This window comes from Hipposideros armiger, unplaced genomic scaffold (genome assembly GCF_001890085.2).
Source record: "Hipposideros armiger isolate ML-2016 unplaced genomic scaffold, ASM189008v1 scaffold_212, whole genome shotgun sequence".
Lineage (NCBI taxonomy): Eukaryota > Metazoa > Chordata > Mammalia > Chiroptera > Hipposideridae > Hipposideros > Hipposideros armiger.
The window spans coordinates 2,271,734-2,295,151 of NW_017731562.1; the positions used below are offsets into that span (position 1 = coordinate 2,271,734).

At 36.7% G+C, this 23,418-nt stretch overlaps 1 protein-coding gene across 1 annotated transcript in view; it reads right to left on the reverse strand.

Annotated features, from left to right (window-relative positions):
• Positions 1–23,418, reverse strand: part of CCDC141 (coiled-coil domain containing 141) — a 213,686-nt gene that overhangs the window by 156,065 nt on the left and 34,203 nt on the right. The window contains exons 3-4 of the mRNA XM_019654016.1: positions 7,764–7,955; positions 4,357–4,465 (exon numbers count right to left, since the gene is read on the reverse strand). Coding sequence (XP_019509561.1) covers positions 4,357–4,465; positions 7,764–7,955 — 301 coding nt within the window. The remainder of the gene's footprint in view (positions 1–4,356; positions 4,466–7,763; positions 7,956–23,418) is intronic.

The window sequence follows — 23,418 nt, forward strand, 5'->3', positions numbered from 1 at the left end:
ATATATATATATATATACATATATACAAAGCTATACTTATTATATAAAAACTGTGCTTATTGACATATACCTTGTGATATGAGGTTAGTAGATACTTAATACATTTTTCTTTTTTTATTATCATTATATCTAGAAGTATATTTTATATTAATACCTAAACATTTGCCATAAGTATTAAGTATAAATAACAAATTCAAGATGGATAAGATGCATAGATGAGGGATGTACACTAGTTAAGTGAATTTATAGCTTGCTGAATAATCTTTCCAAATGAGTATTTTCTAAAAAGTATCAAGGTCATAGGCTTGGCATTAAGACCACGAGTAATATTTCCTCCTAACGCATTTTCACATATTACAAATGTTCCTTACTGGAATGAGGTTCTGAAACTCATTCAGTGGGTATTTTCAAATAGACACAAAAGTAGAGAGAATAGCATAATGGACTTCAATAAATCTATATCTCAGCTATGTTTAAGATGTTATATATATCTTAAGATGTTACATATATCTTAAAGAACAAGGAAGTAATAAAATGGTTGTTCCTACAAGGGAGCTTCTTAGGTATGATGTTTATTTTAAAAGGTCATTGGAAAGCTGGAGGGTGCAGTTGTGATCCTTCAGGGCTTAAAACTAATTTTCTCTTCCTTAATGTTCCTGTAGCACTTTGTTTATTGCTCAGTTCTGCATAATTCTATCATGTCTTACATTGGAATTAAACACAAGTAACAATCAATAAACATACTTTCGGTGGGATGCTATTCTAAATCCTGGTGATCTAAAGATTTGCTAATCCATGCCCTCCAGAGTCTCACAATCTGGTGATGGAGACAAATAAGGAAATGAATCATCACTACACAGTGTGCTGGGTGGCATAACAGAAGGACCCACAGGGAGCATGGAGGGAACTCACCAGTAAAAGTGTCCACACCTCTCCGAATTGTAGGTTCCCTGAGGACAAGGGCCTTTACTCCCCTGACACTGTTTCTCCCATGGCATGGGTTCAGAAAACATTGTTTAATTATGTGTTGTTGAATTGAGGGTGACCAGGCTGGTAAGTAAGTAGCCTTGAAACCATGCTTTCTGGAAAACACTTTAACCAATTAGGCATGTTTCATCCATAGCAGAGAAGACTGGAAAGGACATGTTAGTCTTCAACTATTTGAAGGACTGTCACGTGGAGGAAGGAACAAATTTATTCTGTAACATTGCAGAGGGCAGAAAACATTAATCCACTCGTCCTTGTTCTGACCTCTGCAATGCAAGTTTCTTAAACACAGTAAATTTCTTAAACGCAACACAGCCTTAGCATTACTGAATAAGGAAAAAGCATAGATGAAGCTAATTGAACAAAGTAAATATTTGGGATAAGTTTGATTATAGTTTTTCCAGTTACATTATTGCCCCTTGTCATCCTAACATTGGCATTTTGTGCTACTGACGGAACAACATCTCAGAACCATATTAGAATTGCTAGCTGCACTTATAGATGTCGTTTTTTAATTGAAGTATAATTGGCAAACAATATCCTATTAGTTTCAGGTGTACTAATAGTGATTTGATATTTATATACATTATGACATGGTCACCATAATAAGTCCAGTTACCAACTGTCACCATATAAAATTACTACAATATTATTGACTATATTCTCTATGCTGTACATTTACAATAGCCAAGATGTGGAAGCAACTTAAATGTCCATCAATAGATGAATGGGTAAAGAAGATGTGGTGTATATACAATGGAATATTATTCAGCCATAAGAAAGGATAAAATCTTGCCATTTGTGACAACACAGATGGACCTAGACAGAGTTATGCTAAGTGAAATAAGTCAGACAGAGAAAGACAAATACTGTAACATTTCACTTATATGTGGAATCCACAAAACAAAACAATCAAATAAACAAAACAAAAACAACCTCATAGACACAGGAAACAAACTACATAGTAGTTACCAGAGTTGGGGTGGGGGCTTGGGGTGTCAGAAATAAATGAAGGGAATTAATAGGTACAAACTTCCAGTTATACAATAAATAAGTTATAGGTGTATTTTATTTCCTTAAATCTGAAGATAATAGAAATTGCTGTGGTCTGAATGTTTGCACACCCCCCCTCCTTAAAATTCATATATTGAAATCCTAACGACCAGTGTGAAGATATATGAAGGTGATCAGGTCATGAGGGTGGAGCCGTCATGAATGGGATTAGTGTTCTTACAACAGTGAGCTCACAGCGCTCCCTAGCCCTTTCTGCCGTGTGAGGAGACAATGAGAAACATGTGACCCAGAAGAGGACCCTCGCCCGACCATGCTGGCACCCTCATCTCAGATGTCTAGCAGCCAGAACTGTGAGAAACAAACTTCTGCTCTTTGTTTCAGATCATACCACCCCGCCTGTGGCATTTTGTTATAGCAGCTTGAACAGACTATGACAGATTGAAATCCTTACCTGAAAAATCAGAATTTTGTCCTTGAATATGCATTTCAAATCCGCTAATCTCAATTCCACTGAATTAATTGGTTAATAAATTTCATCAACCCCCATTTTATGAAAACAAGGCCGCCGTTAGGCAGGTGAATTGGGAGCCAGGTGTCCTCATGACAGTCCCTGTGATCCCTGTGCGTCACATACTACATAAAGGGACACAAAAATGGCAGGATAAACCTGCCGTCAGGGTGGGAGAATATTCTGTCATCACAAAAATAAGCTATGTTCCCTATCTTCAGCTGGCCTTTTTATCCATCTCTTCAGACTAAGAGGAGGCCCAGTGGACCCCCGAAGGCTGGACCAGTGAATGTCAGGACACTGGTCCCACCGTCAGCTGAATGCCAGGGCACTGCAGTTGAAGGCCTCCAAATAAAGCAGCATGTGGCCCGCGAAAACTGGCTCCCTGTGCCACAGGTCTGAGCAATGCTGGAGGAGTCAACAGAAACAACACCACAATAGCATGAGGCTACTTCTCTCCTTCCACCTCCATCCCCAAGTTATTTATGGAGAAGTCCCTGCTTCCACAGCCCCTCTCTGGAAAACGTTTTCCTTGGATTGCCTCAGGACTGAATCTCATCAATCAAAGCATCAGTCACTGCCAAGTTTCCGGAGGTGAACTTGCTATGTGATGATCATGTTGGTTGGAGGAAGATTAAACTGTGACCACGGAACCCATCGCAGTGACCTGGACTCAGTTCACTTTCCTGTGTCCTAAGGGGAATTTCAGGTGATTCTGCTCGTCCTCTTTGGACCCAGCGAGATGGCTGCTGCTGTGTAAAACTAAGCAGGTTGCTGCTTTAACGCTGATATTTCCAATGCTGTTTAGAATCCCTGTTAGGTCCTATAGAGCAATCATCAGTTAAAATTAAATGTATATATGTGAGAGGATCTCATAAACATTTACACAGGAAAGACTGAGTCCTTTAATCTTTGAGTTTGGGAAAAGTAATGATCTATGATCTAGGGTTGTTTGGAGGGTCATAGAGATACAAAATCTATTGGTGGCTTTGAAAACACCTCTTACCCATGTCCAGCATGATCCGGTTGGGAGAGTTAGAAGCTGACTTAGAACGGTGGCAAATGAGTTCAGGAAACCATCCACTCACCCCCATTCTACTTGGCAGTAATAATCAGAAGAATGCATTAGGAAGAAGTGTTGTTACTCTCTGTTTATCTAACCTGATTCCACAGAACAAGATTACGGTAATAGCTACCCCTCCATACATGCCTTCCCACTACCGTTCTGCCCATTCCAGATTCTGGGGGAAACGGCCTAGAATACAAACTGTTGGTTAACAACTGGACTATCTTTATAGTTCATAGGGAGTTGAAAATCTTTTTTGTGTACTGCTTTTATTAAATTTATCTGGAAAAAGTTCACTACTCTTTAAAAAAAAAAAAGCTGGAATAGTGAAAGAGATTTTCCTCATCCGGAGCTTTTATTTAAAGGTTGCCCTTCACTTGCTGATCCTGAGAAGGAACATTTACTGAATTAAAACCATTTATTTGAACAAAAAAATATTCTTGAGGATCTACTGTATGTCAGCATAGGTGCTGAGGCTACACAGATGGATAAGGCGAAAATGGCCGCTAGCCTCACGAATTAAAAATCTAGCAGATTGACTAACTTCCAGTACTATCAGAATTTCCTGGAGGCTGTTCCTCCACCATTTCCTTAGAACCATTTATTGATATAACTACTCCTTTCTTGCAGAAGATGACCAGAAAAAGAACTTTCTTTAACCTTTTTTAGAATGAGTTGAAGTTTACACAAACAGATAAAGGCCTGTCATACACAGGCCTTTTCACATTAACATCTTTTAGAAGCTTTAAAAACTTATGTGAGGAATAGATATACTTCTTGCCTTTGGTGTGATGTTCATGAAGCTGAAGGAGCGATTTTAAGGACTCAGCACTCTCGAACTCCTGGGTGTTCTGGAGGAAATCTTCAGCTTCATCTATTTTAATGGCAAACTACAACAGAAACACAGGGGAAAGACAATTGAAAAAATAAAACTTGGCATGCCACTTTTAGTTATTTGCCAAGGTTTTTCAAGAATTAATGCCTCTTTGACTCTGTATGTGTTTGTGTGTTTTTTGAGGATGCATGTGCTGGCTTAGTGTTTGTGGGAGGGTGTGTGTTTGCATGTAGTCAACTTACAAAGTGCCAAGGTAAGAGTTTTCTTATTATTCTTTTGCATTTTTTCATACCTGGAAATATGTCATGCATGTTGAAATACACCAACTTGTTTGCTGTTCAAATGTCTATTAAAATTTTCAACTAAAATGTTTGGGTCCCATATAATGAACGCAGCCACTTTCAACATTCTGAGACAGTTTGACAAAGAATTACCAGAAAGTTTGCTAGGAGAAACCAACAGAAGTTTGGCTAACCAGTGACCTACATAATTATAATTAAATTTAACGTAAGAACCAATTTAGAAAGAAGATTAAAATATAATATTTTTCCTCTATGATTAAACCTACAACTGAAAAATGTAAGTTTCAGAATAATACACAGTCTAAGCTCATTTCTACACTTGATCTTAGCCAAAAGGCCAAGAGGCAATGTCTAACCCCATTTCTTATACAAAAAAACATTTATGAGAAGGAATGGGGTTAGACTCAGGTAAGTAAAAGCTTAGATTTTAAATCTATAACTTGCAATTTTGTTTGAATTCCATCTATAATTTTATGTATTATTTACATAAATGAGATTTGATGCACCAAGAATAAAAAATGGACAATTTCTCCTCTGTTTCAAGGAAAAAAGAAATAGCAACTTGATACCCTACATGTTCAGGAATACGACGGCCTTCTCTTCTTGTGTTTCTGCACGGAGAAAGTATAAAAGGGAGATGCTTGAAGCAATGTTAAAATTTTCAGGGGAACAATCTTAGAAAGAAATTTTAGAAAAGGGAAAGCCATAGTTGGTTATGCTAATACAGTATATCCATAGCAGTAGACAAATAGCTGGTTTGTTTTAACACTAAGATTCCAAGGTAATATTATGGTTTATAAGAACATTTTAATCAACATGTTCTCCTTTGGATCAAGTATAAAATAAACAAAAGCCTATCACAGTGCTTGCCTTCTTTTTAAAGATTTTTTCGAAACTGTCATCTTTGAATTTAGCGATTTTTAATATTTTTATAACTAGCTGATTAACAAGATCTACTGTGTTATGATCAGTACAATAGCCATGTAAGATCCAGTTATAAACAGCACAAAATGATGAGAAAGACTGATGAGCATGTCTCCCTTGTAAACACAGAGAAGGCCTCCACCATCCTATTAGAACAACCTGATGGACACCCGCCATTGCCACTTCAGGACAATGTTTCTAGACAGAAGTGATGGAGAAGAGAAAAACCTTTCTGATGGTTAAGCCTATGAGCCAGAAACCAGCCTATGATCATTATCAACCATGCAATAAGATGTCATTTGGTATTTCTAAAGAACTCCTGCATGCACATAGTTCAATACAGGGAGCCTATCCACACATCATTTACATCTCTAATTCTTTCCATTTCTAATAACTGATTTTAAGACATTCTTTGAGCAGAACCTTCAAAGAAAAAGAAAAAAAAATAATAAAACCCTATAGGTGATTTATTTTTTCCCTGTAGAACATTATAAAGTTTTGGAGTCTCTATATATCTATATTTCAGCTTATTTGAAAATTTAAAAATAATAAACAAACAATTTGACTCAGAAAAGCTTCCCTAAAGTACTGTTAACGTTTATGGATACTTTCTTTTCTTCTTTCTGTAGCTTGTACAGGGTAGATGGTAACAGGGGCTATTTTTCAAAAACCCTATGCTTAATTTCATCCTCCTCTGTTTTTTTTCTAAATCACTAACAAAAATTGTTTGGGCATACGTAAGGGGCATGGAAGATCATGCAGAAGTTTGCCTTCAGCTAAGTGTGAGGTGGTCCACAAAACTGGAGACAGAATAATGTAAGAAACAATTAGTCATTTCACTAAGAATCAGAGTTCTGGGTTGAATTATCGGTTGACTTAGTACTTCCTTTAATTTCATGTAGTATCTGGAAGTAATTTCTCATCATAAAGAAAATCAGCTAGCATTAAAGCTACTACACAGTGAGAAACAAACGTTGAGCCTAATATTTGAAAAAAAAGATAATTTCCTGTGCTCAAATTAGCTGAATTTCAAGGGCAGCTGACACCTATACCCCACTTACTAAGATGAAATAAATCAGATGTATCTATAATTTGACCCCTGTAGGTACATTTCACCTGGTTTCCTTCTTTTCAGGAAAGAAAACTGTATGGTCAACTTTTTCCCAAGATAATCTGTAAAATGAATTGTGAGTTGGGCTTCAGTGTTCAAATTGTGGAAAACAAACCTTAAATGTTACAATAAAGTTCTTGCTCCTTTTTATTTTTAAATGAGTTCTTGATGCATGAGATTCTCTACCCTAATTCTTATGTTCTATTACTAGTCTTCTTCCCTTCATTATTTTGAATTTAAGTCCTGAATTTTCAGTTGGAAATGTCCTATTTTTCAAAGCTGTGCTTTATCGTAATGAAGCAGTGCTTCACATCAAAATGAATGTACTGCCATTTGACAGGGAAGTTAAAAGTGAAATTTCCAATAACTGTCTTACACCAAATATAACACCTCTTTTGATAATATTCTTTGAGTTTCACATTTTGAAACCTCAAAAAAATTACAGAATTTAAGAAAATCATAGGGGAAATGACCTTCTTAGGCCCAGAACTTTTTCCTTCCCTTGTATTTTCATGAGTTCAAGCTATAGAAACTCAAATATACACCTTAGGAAAGTACTTTATAAAATGTTATGCTTACAAGTCAAATATTCTATGGAATATTCTGCAATTGTCTCTTCACATGCAACAGAACTTTTAGTCAACAACTTTTATTCAATAAGAACACTGCAGACCAACATTTCCTAGTAACACTAAAATCAGAGCTATTTATTTGATTTAGTAATTATATTACTATCTTCTACAGAAGGAAATATATCATAATGATTTATGAGTAAGAGTTCCCATTTTTACTTATTATTTTACTTAATTTTAATGAGCTGTACTTAGTTTTTGTTTGAAGGCCTACATTTAAGATATTAACAATTTTAGGGTTTTTGCAATTAAAATGTATTGTATATATTGTGGTTATTCTGACATTCTTTTTAACCAACTGCAATGTCTGTTTGTGGAAATAAAACATTTTCAGGAGTGCTATGCATCTGCTCTGATGTGGAGAAGGGAGTTTTTAACACAAACCTCCAAGGCACTTTCAAAAAATTCTGAGGTCAACCTGAGGAGCTCCCTTCTTCTTTCAAGCATAGAGACCAGGGCTGCCCATGCTTCACCCAGGGTTTTGGCCATGGCATCATAGACCTGACTCTGATCCTTGTTCTCCTCAGCTGTCTTGTCTGCTTCCTGCAAGAGTTCCCATACCCGATCTTCCAAAGCCTAAGTACAAGGGGAAAAAAAGGGAAAATGGTAGAGTGTCACTCAATGTAAAAACACAAGATCATATTTCAAACACTTGAATATTTGACATTGTGCATGGTCTAGAAAAGGTCTAGAAGATAATTTATAAACACAAACTGTTATGTAGGCAGGCAGATCAAGAAGGCAGGAGGGAGCGGTGGAGACTGTGGTAAACTAGAAAGGGTGGCCAGGTGAAAGACATTCACATTTAAATAAATATTGTTCAAACACTAGAGATTTATCAAAGCTACACATCTACATTCTGGGGGCTTCAGAATATTGTGTTAACCTCACATTTCAAAGAAAAAAAAAAGGAAAGAAAACTAATTTAAACACATCGAGGAGAGAGTGATCAAGAAAAAAAATCATTAGAAATGAACCCAGTAAAACTTTCTGTTTATTCTAAACAATTGTTACTGTTAATATGCATGTGAAGCTTAACATAAATATTATTAAGCTATTGAAAGAGAATACTCACAATGTAAAAATAAGAATATCTGTAACCAACATTACAGGTTGTTTGAACAAAATATGGGAAATGAAGGAGAACGTGTGCTTATATTATTGTCTGATTTGAGGGTAGGAGGAGGATCCGATAGATTCTATTTCATTGTTTAAGTTGGCACAAAAATAAAGGCACAACTTTAAAAATATAATAGACTAAAAATAATATGAAGGAGCTCTAAAATACCAGCAGAAAGGGGACTAAAATGATATAAAGCATAATATAACAAATAAAATAAAAATTAGCATATTTATCAGGACACACAAAAGGAACAAAACATAATGATAGAAATACGATTAAATATCAATTAACACTAAAAAAGTGGCTGAGTTAATTTTTTCAACTGAAAGACAAACATTATCAGGTTAAGAAAAAAAAAATCAACTAATTTATGTATGATAGGGTCATCCCTTAACTAAAATGGCATAACTTTTGAAAAGAAAGAGATGAGATATAGTAAACAAAGGCAAACAAACTAAAGGAGACTGGCAATATTAATTTCAGACAAATTAGAAATGAAAACAAAATTATTGAGATGAAATAAAGGCATCTTATATTGATAAGTAGTTCAATCCACATTAAGGCACTCATGAACCTTTATATTAATGACATTAAAATATTTAAAGTAGATATACCCAATCAAATCACAATGCAATAAAAGTAGAAACAAAAAAAGGTCCAGATAATAGAACAAATTTTTGGAAAATTTAAGGCAACACTTAATAAAGTAATTCCCAGATACAATGGAGAAAAAAATACAATTATAGACTGTTTAGAAAATAAATATTAATAAGGCTACTATGTTTGAAAACCTAACATATAGCTAACTTTATGCTCCAATAAAATTCATAGCATGAGACAACTTTATTTTACAAGAAGGAAAAAGTAAACATCAAGTCTGAATTATAGAAAAATAATAAAATAAAACAAAAATTAAAAGAGATTAATTGATTAAATACAAATTAGAAATTAACAAATTAGAGAAAAACATAAGAATTAACTTTTTAAAAGGTGGATCATTGAAAAGCCAAATGAAATATAAAAACATCTGACAGATGTCAACATAAGCAGCAGAGCAGATAGCTCCAATGGTCCATTCCTTTGTAGGAACACTTGAGAAAGCAAGCACAAACTATCTTAATCAACATTGTCAGAACTCTGTAAAGTAGTGAAAGATTCACAGGAAACAAGAGAACACTAAAACAACAAAAAGACAAGTTAAAAATTGTAGAAAGCTTTGAGATGCTTTACTTGCCCTTGCCCACCTGCTCTTGGATTCAGCAGAGACGATCAGATTAAATAAACAAATAAGACCCAACTATATGGTATCTACAAGAAACCCAGCTTAAATGTAAAGGCACGGATAGGTTAAAAGTAACCAGATAATGAAAGATATGCCATGCTAATGCCAATTTAAAGAAAATTGCAATAGTTATATTAATTTTAAACAGAGCATATTTCAGAGCAAGGAATATTGAGGGATTAAGATGGGTATTCCACAACAAAAAAGGGGTTCACCTCCAAGAAAATATAACAATCTTAAACGTGTATATGCCTAACAACAGAGCATCAAAATATGTGAAGGAAAAACTGATAGAACTGCAAGGATAGACAAATCTACTATTATAGTTGGAGACGTCAATATCCCTCCATAAATAATTGACATATCCAGCAAGCAGAAAATTAAGGATATAGTTGAACTAAACAACATCATCAATCAACTAGACTACTCTGTCCATCAACAGCAAAATACACATTCTTCTCAAGCTCACGTGAGACATTTACTAGAACAGACCATATCCTGGACCATAAAATATACTTCAACAAATTTAAAAGAAGAAAAATCATATAAAGTGTGCTCTCAGACCTCAATGAAATTGAAGTAGAAATCAATAATAGGAAGAATACAGTCAAGAATCCATCCCCCATTATTAAACATTGCTTTGGAATTGTCAGTCCATATGATAAGTTTAAGAGAATGGATATGATTGCTATCTAGCACACTCTAGAAAATCAACTAAAAATTATATAATTTTAAGTTCAATGAATAGGTTAATTATAAGATAACTAGGGCTCAGTGAATATCTCTGAGGATTTTTCAATAATTTTAAAATCGACTTGAATGAAGTTATAGTTTTCATGTACTAGAAGTACCATTTCATGTACTTTTCTAAAGAGTTCTGACAAATGTACACATCTAAGTAACCACATGATAAAGAACAATTCTATCACCTCAAAAGTTTATGTGTAGCCCACCCCAGTCAACCTTGCCCACTTTATGCCCTCAAAAATCTGCTTTCTGTCACTTTAGATTTCCCTTTTCTAGAGTTTCACATGAATGATACCACACACTACATAATCTTTCTTATTTCACTCAGCATAAGGTTTCTGAGGTTCATCCATAGTCTTTCATGTATCCTTTTTATTGTGGAGTAGTATTCCACTGAATGAATTTATCTAGTTACCTGTTGACATTTGGGTGTTTCCAAGTTTTGGCTATAATGTATAAACCTACTATAAATATTTATGTATAAGTTTTTGTGTGGATGTATATTTTCATTTTTCTTGGAATTTACCTGGGTGCTTCCTAATGAGTTTTACTTCTTTATTTATACCTTCCTGTATATTTTGAATTTTTTTACAATAAAGATATATTATTTTTATCATTGGGGGAAATGTTATGTTCTTTTTTGCAATTACATAAAATGAGCCTACTCCAAAAAAGAAAAACAAAAACATGCCATTGCTGTACTGGAACAGTGGACCTGAGTTATCTCCAATTAGAATTCTAAAACAGCTCTTTCCTTCCTTACTCTTTCAAATTATGTCCTAAGACACATAAACACTTTAATTGTATTTTTGTTCCCAGTTATCTGCTCTTTCTTTCTGTAAAAGGATTATACCCTCATGCCTCCTAACCGCAGGCTTGTCTGAGAGACTTGCTTAGACTAACGAAATGCAAACAGGAGTTTTGCGTGCCACTCTTGAGCAGAAGTTTTAAGAAACAATGAGTGATTCCACCATTTCTCTTGTAATAGAAGGGGCTGCTTCTTCAGCCTGAATCCTAGAACAAAGCAGACACTTAAAACTGAATGGTAATTACAATAATTACAATGATGCCAACACGTAAGGTAAGAAATAAAATCTGTGACTGTGAGCCAGTGCTGTTGGGGGGTTATTTGTCACCCTAGAATTACCAGATACATTTATGAAGGTAAAATCATTTGTTATACATAACACATTCAAGGTCCTTCTGTGATTAATAAAGAAGGAAAATAAAATGCATAACACAACAAAACGATGTATATAGACCACAGCCTGATAATTTTATAGCTAACAAAAAAAAGTCTCAGGCAGGGCCGGCCGAGTGGCGCATTGGTTAAGAGCTGGCTTGGGACGCCAGAGGGCCCTGGTTCGGATCCCACATATGAGGGCCAGTTGAGGGCCAGTGACACTGCCCTCTATGCTAAGATGCTGAACAACAACCCCACGTGGAGCTGGGCTGCCGTGAGTCGCTGGCAATGACAGGTGGGTTGCCATGGGCTACCGTGTGTAGCCAGCAGCCAGCGTGAGCAGCCAGCTGCCACTGTGAGTGGCTGTCCAGAAGCCGGAGACTGATCTGCCTCACCCGGGAAGAGCGCAATGATGGTGCCAACTTGGGCCAGTGAAGCAACGTCCACAACTAGACTGAAGAACGAAAAGATAGCAACTTGTCTGTTCCCCTTCCCCCAATTCCCCAATAAAAATCTTAAAAAAAAAAAAGTCTCAGGCAGATTGGATTAAACAGGCCAATGGCCTCTTCGGGGATGTCCACTGAGTATGTGCCAGCTCTGTTCTCCTTGGAATTTAGGCTAAGCCAGGCAGATGATTGTCTAAATTGCCAAGAGAGTTAGGTCAATGAATATACTTTCTTATCTACGTATTTGAAAGCGTAATATCTAAGCATTTCCTTGTCATGTGACAAGCTTTAGGTTATCTTAGGCGGCTGGGTAATTTTGAATTGTGCATGTTTTTAATTTTATACTTTTGTCATTAAAATGGAATAACTTGGCCTCTATTTCTATTTATGAGTGTTACTTCAAGACTATGTGAGAAGGAAAAGATTACATTTAGAGTTTTATGTTTTAAGATACCTCATTTGTGTGACAAAGATTGTACTAAGAAATGAAATTAGGGGAACTTGGTAATTTCATGGTGGAGATGCAGAAGAGAATAAGAACTAATAGGCAATTAGTTCATTCTAGAGCAAACCAACTGAACAATGAAACTTTTAGGATATATCTCAGATTTGACATGAAGGTGATAGATAAATCTGAAAGTTGGCTGTTTCTATAGCTAATGGGTTTGTATTTTTTTTTTTACATAGAACTCCGTTAGCCTTACTAAACAATACAACTTAGTTCCTCTTAGTACTGTTCTAGTCCCAGTGAAGCAACACTTCATAAATCAGTGATGCAGAGGTTTTAGGGGCAAGTAGCTTGAAGGACTACTATTCTGGTTTCCAATATTTCCTTGGGACTCTCCCATGACCTCTATTGTGAACTGCAAAATGTCCTATTCACTGGAATTCCAAGGCCAAAACCTTGCAGAATCCTCTGGGTTTAATTTGGTACAAGTTACACTTGAGATTTTCACCAAGAAGGCCAGTAGACATCCCGCTTTGAGATTGGCAGAAAACTGCTCTAAATTCTCTTGGGATTTTAGATCAGAGGCCAGGTATAGTCCAATGCTCCCCATGGTCTATAAAACACCATCTGAAATACTGGAAGAGAGAGGGACTCACACAGAGTGAACTGGACAGGACTCAGAGAACAGGAATATTTCTCAGCCAATCCAAAAATCTCAGGATAATGGCCAGGTGGAGTATATTTATTTCTGTGAGACTCCTGAAATGGAGCATCTGAACCCAAAGCTAAAATCCACCCTCTGGGTGTTTGGATATATAACACTTGGGTCATTGTGATCTGTCTTCAGCTTTAGTAAAGGTATTAGGAAGACTTTTAGTTCTTTTAGTGTTCTCCAACTTTCCATGGTCACCCATGTGTCATGTCATCCTATTGGTCAGGCCTTCTTTTCTGAATTGGTGCTCACTCATATGCTACCAGCACTAAGGAAATATTGCTCTATTGTAATGCCCGTCGCTGAGCCCCCAAGGAGACTACCTTTTTCTTCTCTCTTCCCTTCAAGGAGCAAGATGTATCAGTTAGGTGGCCTGAAACACAAATGCAAGTGATGTACTAATGGAGAGGGCTAGAGGGCATAACACCGCATGCACGCTAATAATAATGGTTTCAAATCTGTAAAGGAGACGTAAGAGACATAAGTTTTCTCTTACTCATATTTATAGCTCTAGCACCTATCACTGGTTTTCAAGCAGAAGTGCCCCAAAGGAGTGGTTGAAAACATCTTGAGGCATTCTTAGTTGTCACTGTGAATTTGTGTGATTTGTGGGGGAGGGGTTTGATGAAGGATTGTCCCATCAGGCGGCAACCCTGCTGAAAAACACTGTCTGCCCTGCACATACAAAGTTTAACAATAAGTTCGTGAACTTGTTGCAATGATGTTGTTAACCTTTTTGGATATCAGAGGCATTATTCATTATAAATCTGTACCAACTGGACAGTTAACCAAGTTTACTATTTGGAAGCTGAATAGGCTGCATGAAAAAGGTGAAAACAACCTGAACTTTTCACCAACAATTCATGGCTCTTGCATCACGACAATGCACCAGCTCACTCGGCACTGTCTGTGAGGGAGTTTTTAGCCAGTAAACAAATAAGCATATTGGAACACCCTCCCTACTCACCCGATCTGGCACCCAATGACTTATTTTTTTTTTACCCGAAGATAAAGGAAATACTGAAAGGAGACATTTTGATGACATTCAGGACACAGAGGGTAATACGACAACAGCTCTGATGGCAACTCCAGAAAAAGAGTTCCAAAATTGCTCTCGCTCATCCAGCAAGAATTTTTCAATCATCTCTTAATCAAATGGTACACATTGTGTTAATAGATATGAATGATTGGGGAGGGGGACGTCTAGTTAGGATTGCATTGTTTTCCTTTCTTCAATGCTTCAGCTTTTTCTTAATACCCAGCCACCTCTCAACTCATACCTCAAAGGCTTCCATCTCAACCATCCTATTGGAATATTCTTGTATAGGTCCACAATGACCTCACATTCGTCAATGTCAGTAATCCTCTTTAATCACTTCTTTGTGCTCCTTAAAATTTTTTCTTCCATTGGCTACTAGTGCATTCTGATTTCCCTGCTATGCTTTGGTTCTCTTTTAAAGGTTTCCTTTTTCTGCCTGTTTTTTAAATGGCTAGGTATTCCAGAAGACCATGGTCTTTGCTCTTTTCTTCTCACTTAACAAGTAGGTGTTAGGGATGGGGCTGGGGATATGATATCAACATTATTTGTGTGTGACATTCATTTTCAAACTATATTCCACTTCTTCCAGAAATTCTAAGGGGTAGAGAGCAAGTGACCACACAGTTTGAATGAATTATCACAATGAACCACTAGTACTGATTAGATTGTATCTCCATTTAATCCATGGGAGGGTAGGATGGAAAACAGAGTAATTGCTCAATACTTCTTTCCAAATGAACCCATAAGCACTTATTAAGTATGACTACAACTACTGTCTAAATAATTCATTTCCCTTGATTTTTTAATTTTACTGAAAATCTTCATCCAAACATCCAACAACTACCTCAAACTCAAAACATCTAAAGCCGATCATGCCATCTTCCCCACCGAATCTCCAGTTCAGCTGGCTTTCAGGAACAAAAACATGAAAGACAATTTTGACTCTTCTCTCCCCCATATCTCCTTCAATTCCAACATCTAATCAGTCACAAAAGTCAATTGAGTCAACCTCCTACACACCTCCTCTTTCCACCCCCTCACCTTGGTTTAGTTTCTCATCACTTGCCACCTGAATTCCTGTAACAGCCTCCCAAGTTGTCCCCCTGCCTCCAGTCTCACCCTTAGCATATCCATTCTCAGCCCTGCTGTCATGTAGATCTTTCTAGATCAGAAATATAATCATGTCACTCAGCAACTCATAAATGTTTCAGTGGGTTTTAAAATAAAATTCAAAGTGCAAGCATAGCAAGTAAGACCCTTAGTGCTTGATTCCCTTTGTAATCTTTTTGTTCATTCTCTCACATTGCTCTCCAGCCTTCTGAAATTCTTGTGGTTCCCTGACCCTCACGTATCCTAACCTTTGTCTCAGTGCTTTCGCCTCCTGCCTCCCACTCTTCCTGCTCCCTCTTGTGACTCACCTATGCCTGAATAACTCATCCTTCAAGATGCTGTTTAGGGGTTGACTCTTTTACTAAGCCTTCCCTCACCCACATCCTCCGTGGATCTGGGATATCTGTCCCTCTAAAGTGCTTTTCACTACCAAAGCAATTAATATAGTGAGTTATTTTTTAAATTTTTCTGATTATGAAAATAATGTAATTTCATAATAAAAATGGGGAAAACTTTTAAAATCATAAAAAATAAAAATCACTTATGATCCCACTGCCCAGAGGTAACCACCATTATTATTCATATGGTTTAACATACACACATTCACAGGTCAGGAAATTATAATCCACAGTCCAAAACCAGCCTGTAATCTCTTTTTGTGTGATCTGCAAACTAACAGTGTTTTTTACATTTCACATTTACATTAAGTGGTTAAAAACAAAATTTTTAAAAATACTATTTCATGATACATGAAAATTATACAGAGTTGAAATTTCAGTGTCCATAAATTTTTATTGAAACACAGCCGTGTTTATTGGAACACAATCCATTTCTTTATGTATTGCCCATGGCTGCTTTCACACTACAACAGCAGAGTGTGAATAGATGCAACTCACGAAGTATTATAACATGACTCACACAATCTAAAATATTTACCTTTTGACCATTTACCAGAAAAAGTTTGCAGTCCTTTGGTATAGAGCTATAACACTATGTTATGAATCCTTTCTCTTTCAATATTTTGTAGAAATATTATTTCTAGTGGATGTCTAATATTCCACTGAGATGCCATCATTTATTTAAGTATTCCCTTATGGTTAAATATTGTTAAATTTGGTTTCCATTTTTAACTATTGTAAGTAATATTGGGCTGAGTAAATTCCAACAATCCTCATTCCATTTGACTTCTTATCCTTTCATATAAATCTTTATGGATCTCTCTTATTTCCATAAAATATGTTCCTAAAAGTGGAATGTTTGGGTTATCTCACATTTTCAAGGCCCTTGATGCAATTGCTAAGATGTTCTCCAATTTTTACTAAATGACTAGCTTTAGCACAACATATTAAAATTGTCTATTTTGTTTCATAATTATTCATTTTAAAAATTATAGTTGACATACAATATTCTATTAGTTTCAAATGTACAACATAATGATTGGACATTTATATAGCTTATGAAATGATCATAATAAGCCTAGTAACCATCTGTCACCCCACAGTTATTACAATATTATTGACTATATTTCCTATGCTGTACTTTACATCCCCACAATTTCCTTATTTTATAATGGGGATTTTGTATCTCTTAGTCTCCTTCACCTTTTCACCCATTCCCCTACCTTCATCCCCTCTGGCAACCATCAATTTGTTCTTTATATGTATAAGTTTGTTTCTGTCATGTTTTGTTTGTTGGTTTTGTTTTTATTCCACATGTAAGTGAAATCATACGGTATTTGTCTTCCTCAGTCTGACTTATTTCAGTTAGCATAATACCCTCTAGGTCCATTCTAAGTTGTCGCAAATGGCAATACAGATGGCCAACAGACACGGGAAAAGATGCTCAACATCACACATCATTAGAGAAATATAAATCAAAAGCACAATGAGAAATCACCTCACACCTGTCAGAATGGCTACTGTCAAAAAGTCAACAAATAGGGCCGGCCGAGTGGCGCGATGGTTAAGAACTCGCTTGGGATGCCAGAGGGCCCCGGTTCGGATCCCACATATGAGGGCCAGTGACACTGCCCTCTACAGCTAAGATGCTGAACAACAGCTCAACCTGGAGCTGGGCTGCCATGAGTCGCCGGCGACGGCGTGGGCTGCAATCCCTGTGGCAGTGGATTGCCATGGGCTACCGTGTGTGGCCAGCAGCCAGCGTGAGCGGCCAGCAGCTGCAGTGAGCGGCCGTCCAGAAGCCGGCGACTGATCTGCCTCGCCAGAGAAGAGCGCAATGATGGTGCCAACTTGGGCCAGTGAAGCAACATCCTCCACAACTAGATTGAAGAACAAAACGACAGCAACTTGTCTGCAGCAACTTGTCTGTTCCCCTTTCCCAATTCCCCAGCACTGTTCCCATCCCCCCAATTCCCCAATAAAAAAAAATCTAAAAAAAAAAAAAAAAAGTCAACAAATAACAAGTGTTGGTAAAGATGTGGGGGGAAAAGGAACCCTTGTGCACTGCTGGTGGCGTTAAAACAGTCAGTCTGGTTATGTATATTACTTCCCCACTAACCCTTGAGGACTGGGACATTTTAAATTCCCAGAGCACAGCAGAATGTGAGGCCCACAGAAAGTACTATATACAACAGACACATGAGGAATGGGTAGCCAGGCCTGCATGGCTGCTCGTTTGTCCAGGCCCACTGCCAGCACTGTTTCTCAATTTTGAGAACTCAGTAACTCAGAAAACAAGTCTGTGGACTCCCAGCTTGAGAATCCACCAAAAAAGTCAAACGGTCACTCCACTGGCACCAATAAAATGAAAAACATAAACACAAGCATAAGCACTGAAATTTATTTGGCATCTTATATTAAATATTTTAAGATAATCATCAAACATTTGAAATGATTTATGCATTCATAGATCTCTGAGACTACATCTCTGAACTCCCAGGGATCTGAAAAGCCCTGTTTGAGAAACATGCGATAGAGAAAGAGGGGGGATGAGTGGGGACTGGAGAGGTGCCTAACTTGCTGATGTGCAGCTGCCGAGAGAGCAAGCAACAGCAGAGATGCTCAATGCTCACGAGCTGTGAGATCAACACATTGCGACAGACAGGAAACCACTTCCGCCTTTCCATCCTTGTGATTGCCCATTTGTGGAGGGTAAGACGAGGGAGCCAGTTCAAGTGGAAAAAATCACAGGCTTGAACTGAATAGATCATGAGAGGAAGTATAAAGAGCAGAGAGAGATGCTAAAAAGCAAAACCCTTGGAAACCTGGAAACCTCGGAAACACAGGCAGAAATGGCAGGATTAACAGAGCCTGGAAGATGCGGGTTGTTCCACAGTCGGATGCAAGAAGGTTGAGATCAGAGAGGACAGTGTAATGGATGAGGCGAAGCTCCCAGGAAGCATGACAAACACATCAAAATAATACCTCTCATAAACACACAGAGTTCTTGCTATTCTTGTGGAATCAAAACAGATATAAGGAAAATACTTCCAGGAAACATAAGGGAACAGTTGAGCAACTACTCATATAATTTGATAGATTGCATTCAGCCAATCTGGAAAACTAAATAAATACCATTTTTGCTCAGTGCTTACTTCTGGACTCCATTACCCTGACATTTTTCACCTGTCTATTCTAACACTTACTGATGCTGTTCAAAATTTTTCTTCTCACGGAGAGGAAACAAAAGTTTACTCATGAAGAAAATTTTCAGGTAATTTCTGTCCTTTCTAGTAAAAAGATGATATTTTTCTGGGCAACAAAAAATCATGCACATTGAGGTGTTTTTCCAATGGTGGATATGAATTTGCCTCAAGTGGCCACATGACAAAATAATACTAATGTTTCCCTTGTGATGCATGGTATGCAGTATAACATGGTGATTTAGATATAGAATCTGGGGTCCTCATTCTGGCTCCACTTAGTAGCTTCACGCATTTTGCAAGTCACTTTTTCTCATTAAGTCTCAGCCTGTTATAAAATGGGGACAATAATAATACCTAACTCTTAAGGTTTTTTGAGGATTAAATGAAATAATCCATGCAAGCTCTTAGCACAGTGCCTGGCATACAGTAAGCATTCAATAAATGTTAGCTATTATTTTAATTATGTTTATGTATATCTTCTTACTAGTATCGTTTTGTATTTATAAAACCACTGGATAGCAAACATATTGAGATACTAGTAGGAATAAACTAAATGATCCCATACTCCTAATAGGAAACAAAAATCTATTTCTGATTTGATTTGAAGAGACTACATGACATAACAATCACTATGGCCTATGATAATAATTTCAGAAATGATGAAAGTTCAAAGAGAAGATATTTTAATCTCAGTTCAAATAACAGTGATTCATTTTTAAGGAATATATATACATATATTTATATACAATATATATTTATACACACACATGCATATATATGAATATATTTTAAAAGGAATTGGATTTTTTTTCAGAAAAATTCAGTCACTTATTTTGTCCTTAAATCTTGCACTGATTCCCTATGATAAAATGACAATTTTTTATGTATGAAAAAATTAATTGTATCACATATGCTAATGAGATGTATAAACATTCACAACATTCACTACATGAATGTAGAAATGTAGCAAACTTGACAAAAGTCTATGTTGGGTAAAGTTCAAGTCTTAGCATTTTAGGTTTCATGGTAAATCCAACAGTCATCAAATTTTGGTCCATTAGTTTCTGAAATCCATGCTTAAGTAAGAATGGAATGTTGCATTCTGGGATTTGTAGTTCCCTTTGGCTGAGGACCATATTAATGACTAAAAAGACATCCACGTACTCCTTTTTATGCATCTCTAGGGCATCCCCCACTATAACAAAGTAAACGTGTGAAAATAAACATGTTCTGTCCATATCGCAACTACATGGCCAATGTTGATATAAAATATATTCTAAATCAATGTTTACAGTCATCTTTTTCTAATGCTAATAATTCTCCTAATAAATTTGTTTCAAAACTGATCATACAATGCATGATAGTGACCAATTTTTAAGAATAGCCATTTGCTGACAGGTGAATTATGTCTTTGCCTATAAACATAATAATCTTTGAATCAATAAATATTTTAGCTAATTGTCTGATTCTGCTTCTACTGGCAAGCATTTTTGTTATTAATTGTTACATTTCAGAGTCAGGATGAAGATGCCGTCTGAAATTTCTGTTCTATAGATGAGACCTGAATATTGATTTTCTGACATTTTCTTGAAACCGCACCCCATCCTCTCTCTCAGGTAATCTAAAATACGCCCGAAGTAAAAAGAATCATAAAATTTAGTTTCAAAAGCCACAGAGTTTCTTTTGGCTATTTGAGAGTTCTGAAATGATCAAACTTATCAAAATTCAGAGAAGATTTCAGAGTGCTCGATTCAAGCTAAGAATAGAACAAGGGCAAGTTAATCCAAAGAGGAGATGTACTTAGAGGTTGCCTACATATGTGATTTATCGATGGAAAAATAACAAAAATTAATATTGCAATGAAAACACTGCATTCTAAACAGCCTTTGTTACCAGAGGTAACAGATTATAATACTAGAGGTATGAGATGTGTGCTTCCCATCCCTACCCCTGCTTCAAACTGTGTGTAGTTCTTAATACAAGCCACCTCTGTGCAATACTTTGTACCTCCTACCTGACAGATGAGGTAGCACTTCATTTCTCTTTTCTTTGTAACCCCAGTGAAGATACACCTCTACCAGCCACAAGGAAGCCTCTCTAGCTATAGAGGGTACCAAAAAAATGTATATACATTTTAAGAAAGGAAAAAACTGTATTAAAATTGTAATACTCAATATATACTGATAACAAAAGATGCATATATATGTATATATTTTTTTGGCACCCCCGGCATTGGACAGGTGTTAACTACCCAGTACAGCCATTACTGCAGCCTTTCTCTCAGGTAGCTCTAAGGCTACCCTCTGAGGCCATCACACCCCAGGGCCTTCTTCTCTGTCACTCCTCAATACATTCTTTGACTAGAATCCTCCCCAAATACCCCTGAACAAAGAGGCCAGCTTATTCATTTGAGTTTCATTGGCAGATAATATTACTTGAGATATCACCCAATAGTAATTTGTTATTTGGATCTTATATTCATGGGGGTGGAGGGGAGAGAAAAAGGAAATTAAACAATGTGAATGCTTCTTTGTTCCATTTTATCAGCCTTTATCATTTTATATCTGTATCTGGAAAACAGACCCCGTGAAAGAAAAACAGTGGGGGTTTCCTTAGGAAAGTGTTTAAATAGTGGTTTAGTGACCACTCTGAAGATATTGCAGGGAAGGCCCACCTCCACCTAAGAGACTAATTAGATGACTTGTAAAGTCCCACTGAATTCCACGGTTCTGTGATGCAATAATCATTCATTTACTCAACACTTATGGAAATATCATATAATGAAATGTCATCTAATGATTATAAGTCATACTACCTCTTCTTTTACCAGGTAAGGAGATAAACTGTTTCTTAACATTTATTTCAAAACACTTTTGAAATAAACATCAAAAGATGACTCTCAAGCTTAGTTTTAAATGATTTTTCCTATCTCCGTTATTGAATATATGTCTGAATTAACTCCATTATCTCCACCTGTCATAACTTGAATTGTATGTCACAATCGAACAGTAATGATAATTGATTCAGAAGGGAATACATTTTTTTTAGTTTAGGCCACAAAGTCTCAGGGTGACAGTGTTCACAAGGTGACTGATGGCATGTCCTACATTCTATTATCTCCTTTAAAGTGGACATTTTATCAAAGTGGCTGAGTCTTGATTTTTTTTTTAATTAATAGAATTGCTGGAAAGTCTGAGTAAATATCTGGGCCCTCGGCGATCTATATCATTTATTTTAATACATTGGTATTTTTAGAGTGTTTGGGCCAAAGATACACAACCATACTGCTAGTCGCCTCCTTTGCTAACATGAGGGTTAAGCAAGACTCACTCATTTTTCAGATGTGTGTGGAGCCCCTACTTTGTGCCTGCCTTTGCGATACGCTCCAAAGACACAAAGGACATATGACACAGCCACTTGAATGGGCTGATGTGATGAATGTATTCCTGGAAAGACCAGTGCTGAGCCCTTTGCGGACACCTCTACACCTCCATCCTCCCTCACCTGCCTCTGCAGCTCAGTGCTCCCAAATCTCAGGCAGTTAACTGGCCTCGCCAGTGCCATGTGGGGGAGGTTTTGGAAAATGCAGATTCTGGGCTACCATTCCAGAAGATTCTGACTCAGTAGATGTGGAGTAAAATAACCGGAAATCTCTGCTGCTTAAAAACTCCTCTCTTGATTCTGATGCATAACCATATTTTAGAAGCATCTTTCAATGCAGCCATTCTTCTGTGGATGGAAAATAGGACATCTATTCATGGGTGAGTATCAGGACTTTCAAAAGACCATCAGTTTCCAAAATATTTCTGTCTGAAATTTTCTCCTTTCCAGTAGTTATTTTTTAACAGGTATTTATAAAGTTCTGATAACAGTACACAAATCAGGCCACTATATGCCTAAAACTTGTCAGTGATTATTCATCAACTCATCAACCATAGGATAAAAAGAAACCTGTCTGTGAAATACCTTGCCCTCTATGATCTGGTCATTGCCTACCTGTCCATCCTGTCTTTCTCATGACCCTTTTCCCTTTCCCCTTCTCCCTAGCCCATGGTCCAACCACACAAAACTACTTACTGCTCTCTCAATGCTCCATGCTGGGTTGGTCCTGGGGCGTTGGTCTATGATTTCCTATTGCTCAGGCTGTCTACCCACCCTTATATACCTGGCAAACAACATTAGAAAGAATTCCTCCTGGACTCTCCTTTTTCCCTATATTTATTTTTAAAACTATATATTTTCTATGTGTTTCTGTTAAAGCCCCGCCAAACATATTGGGCTTGATTAATTACCCTTTTGATGTAGGATATATATATATATATATATATATATATATATATATATA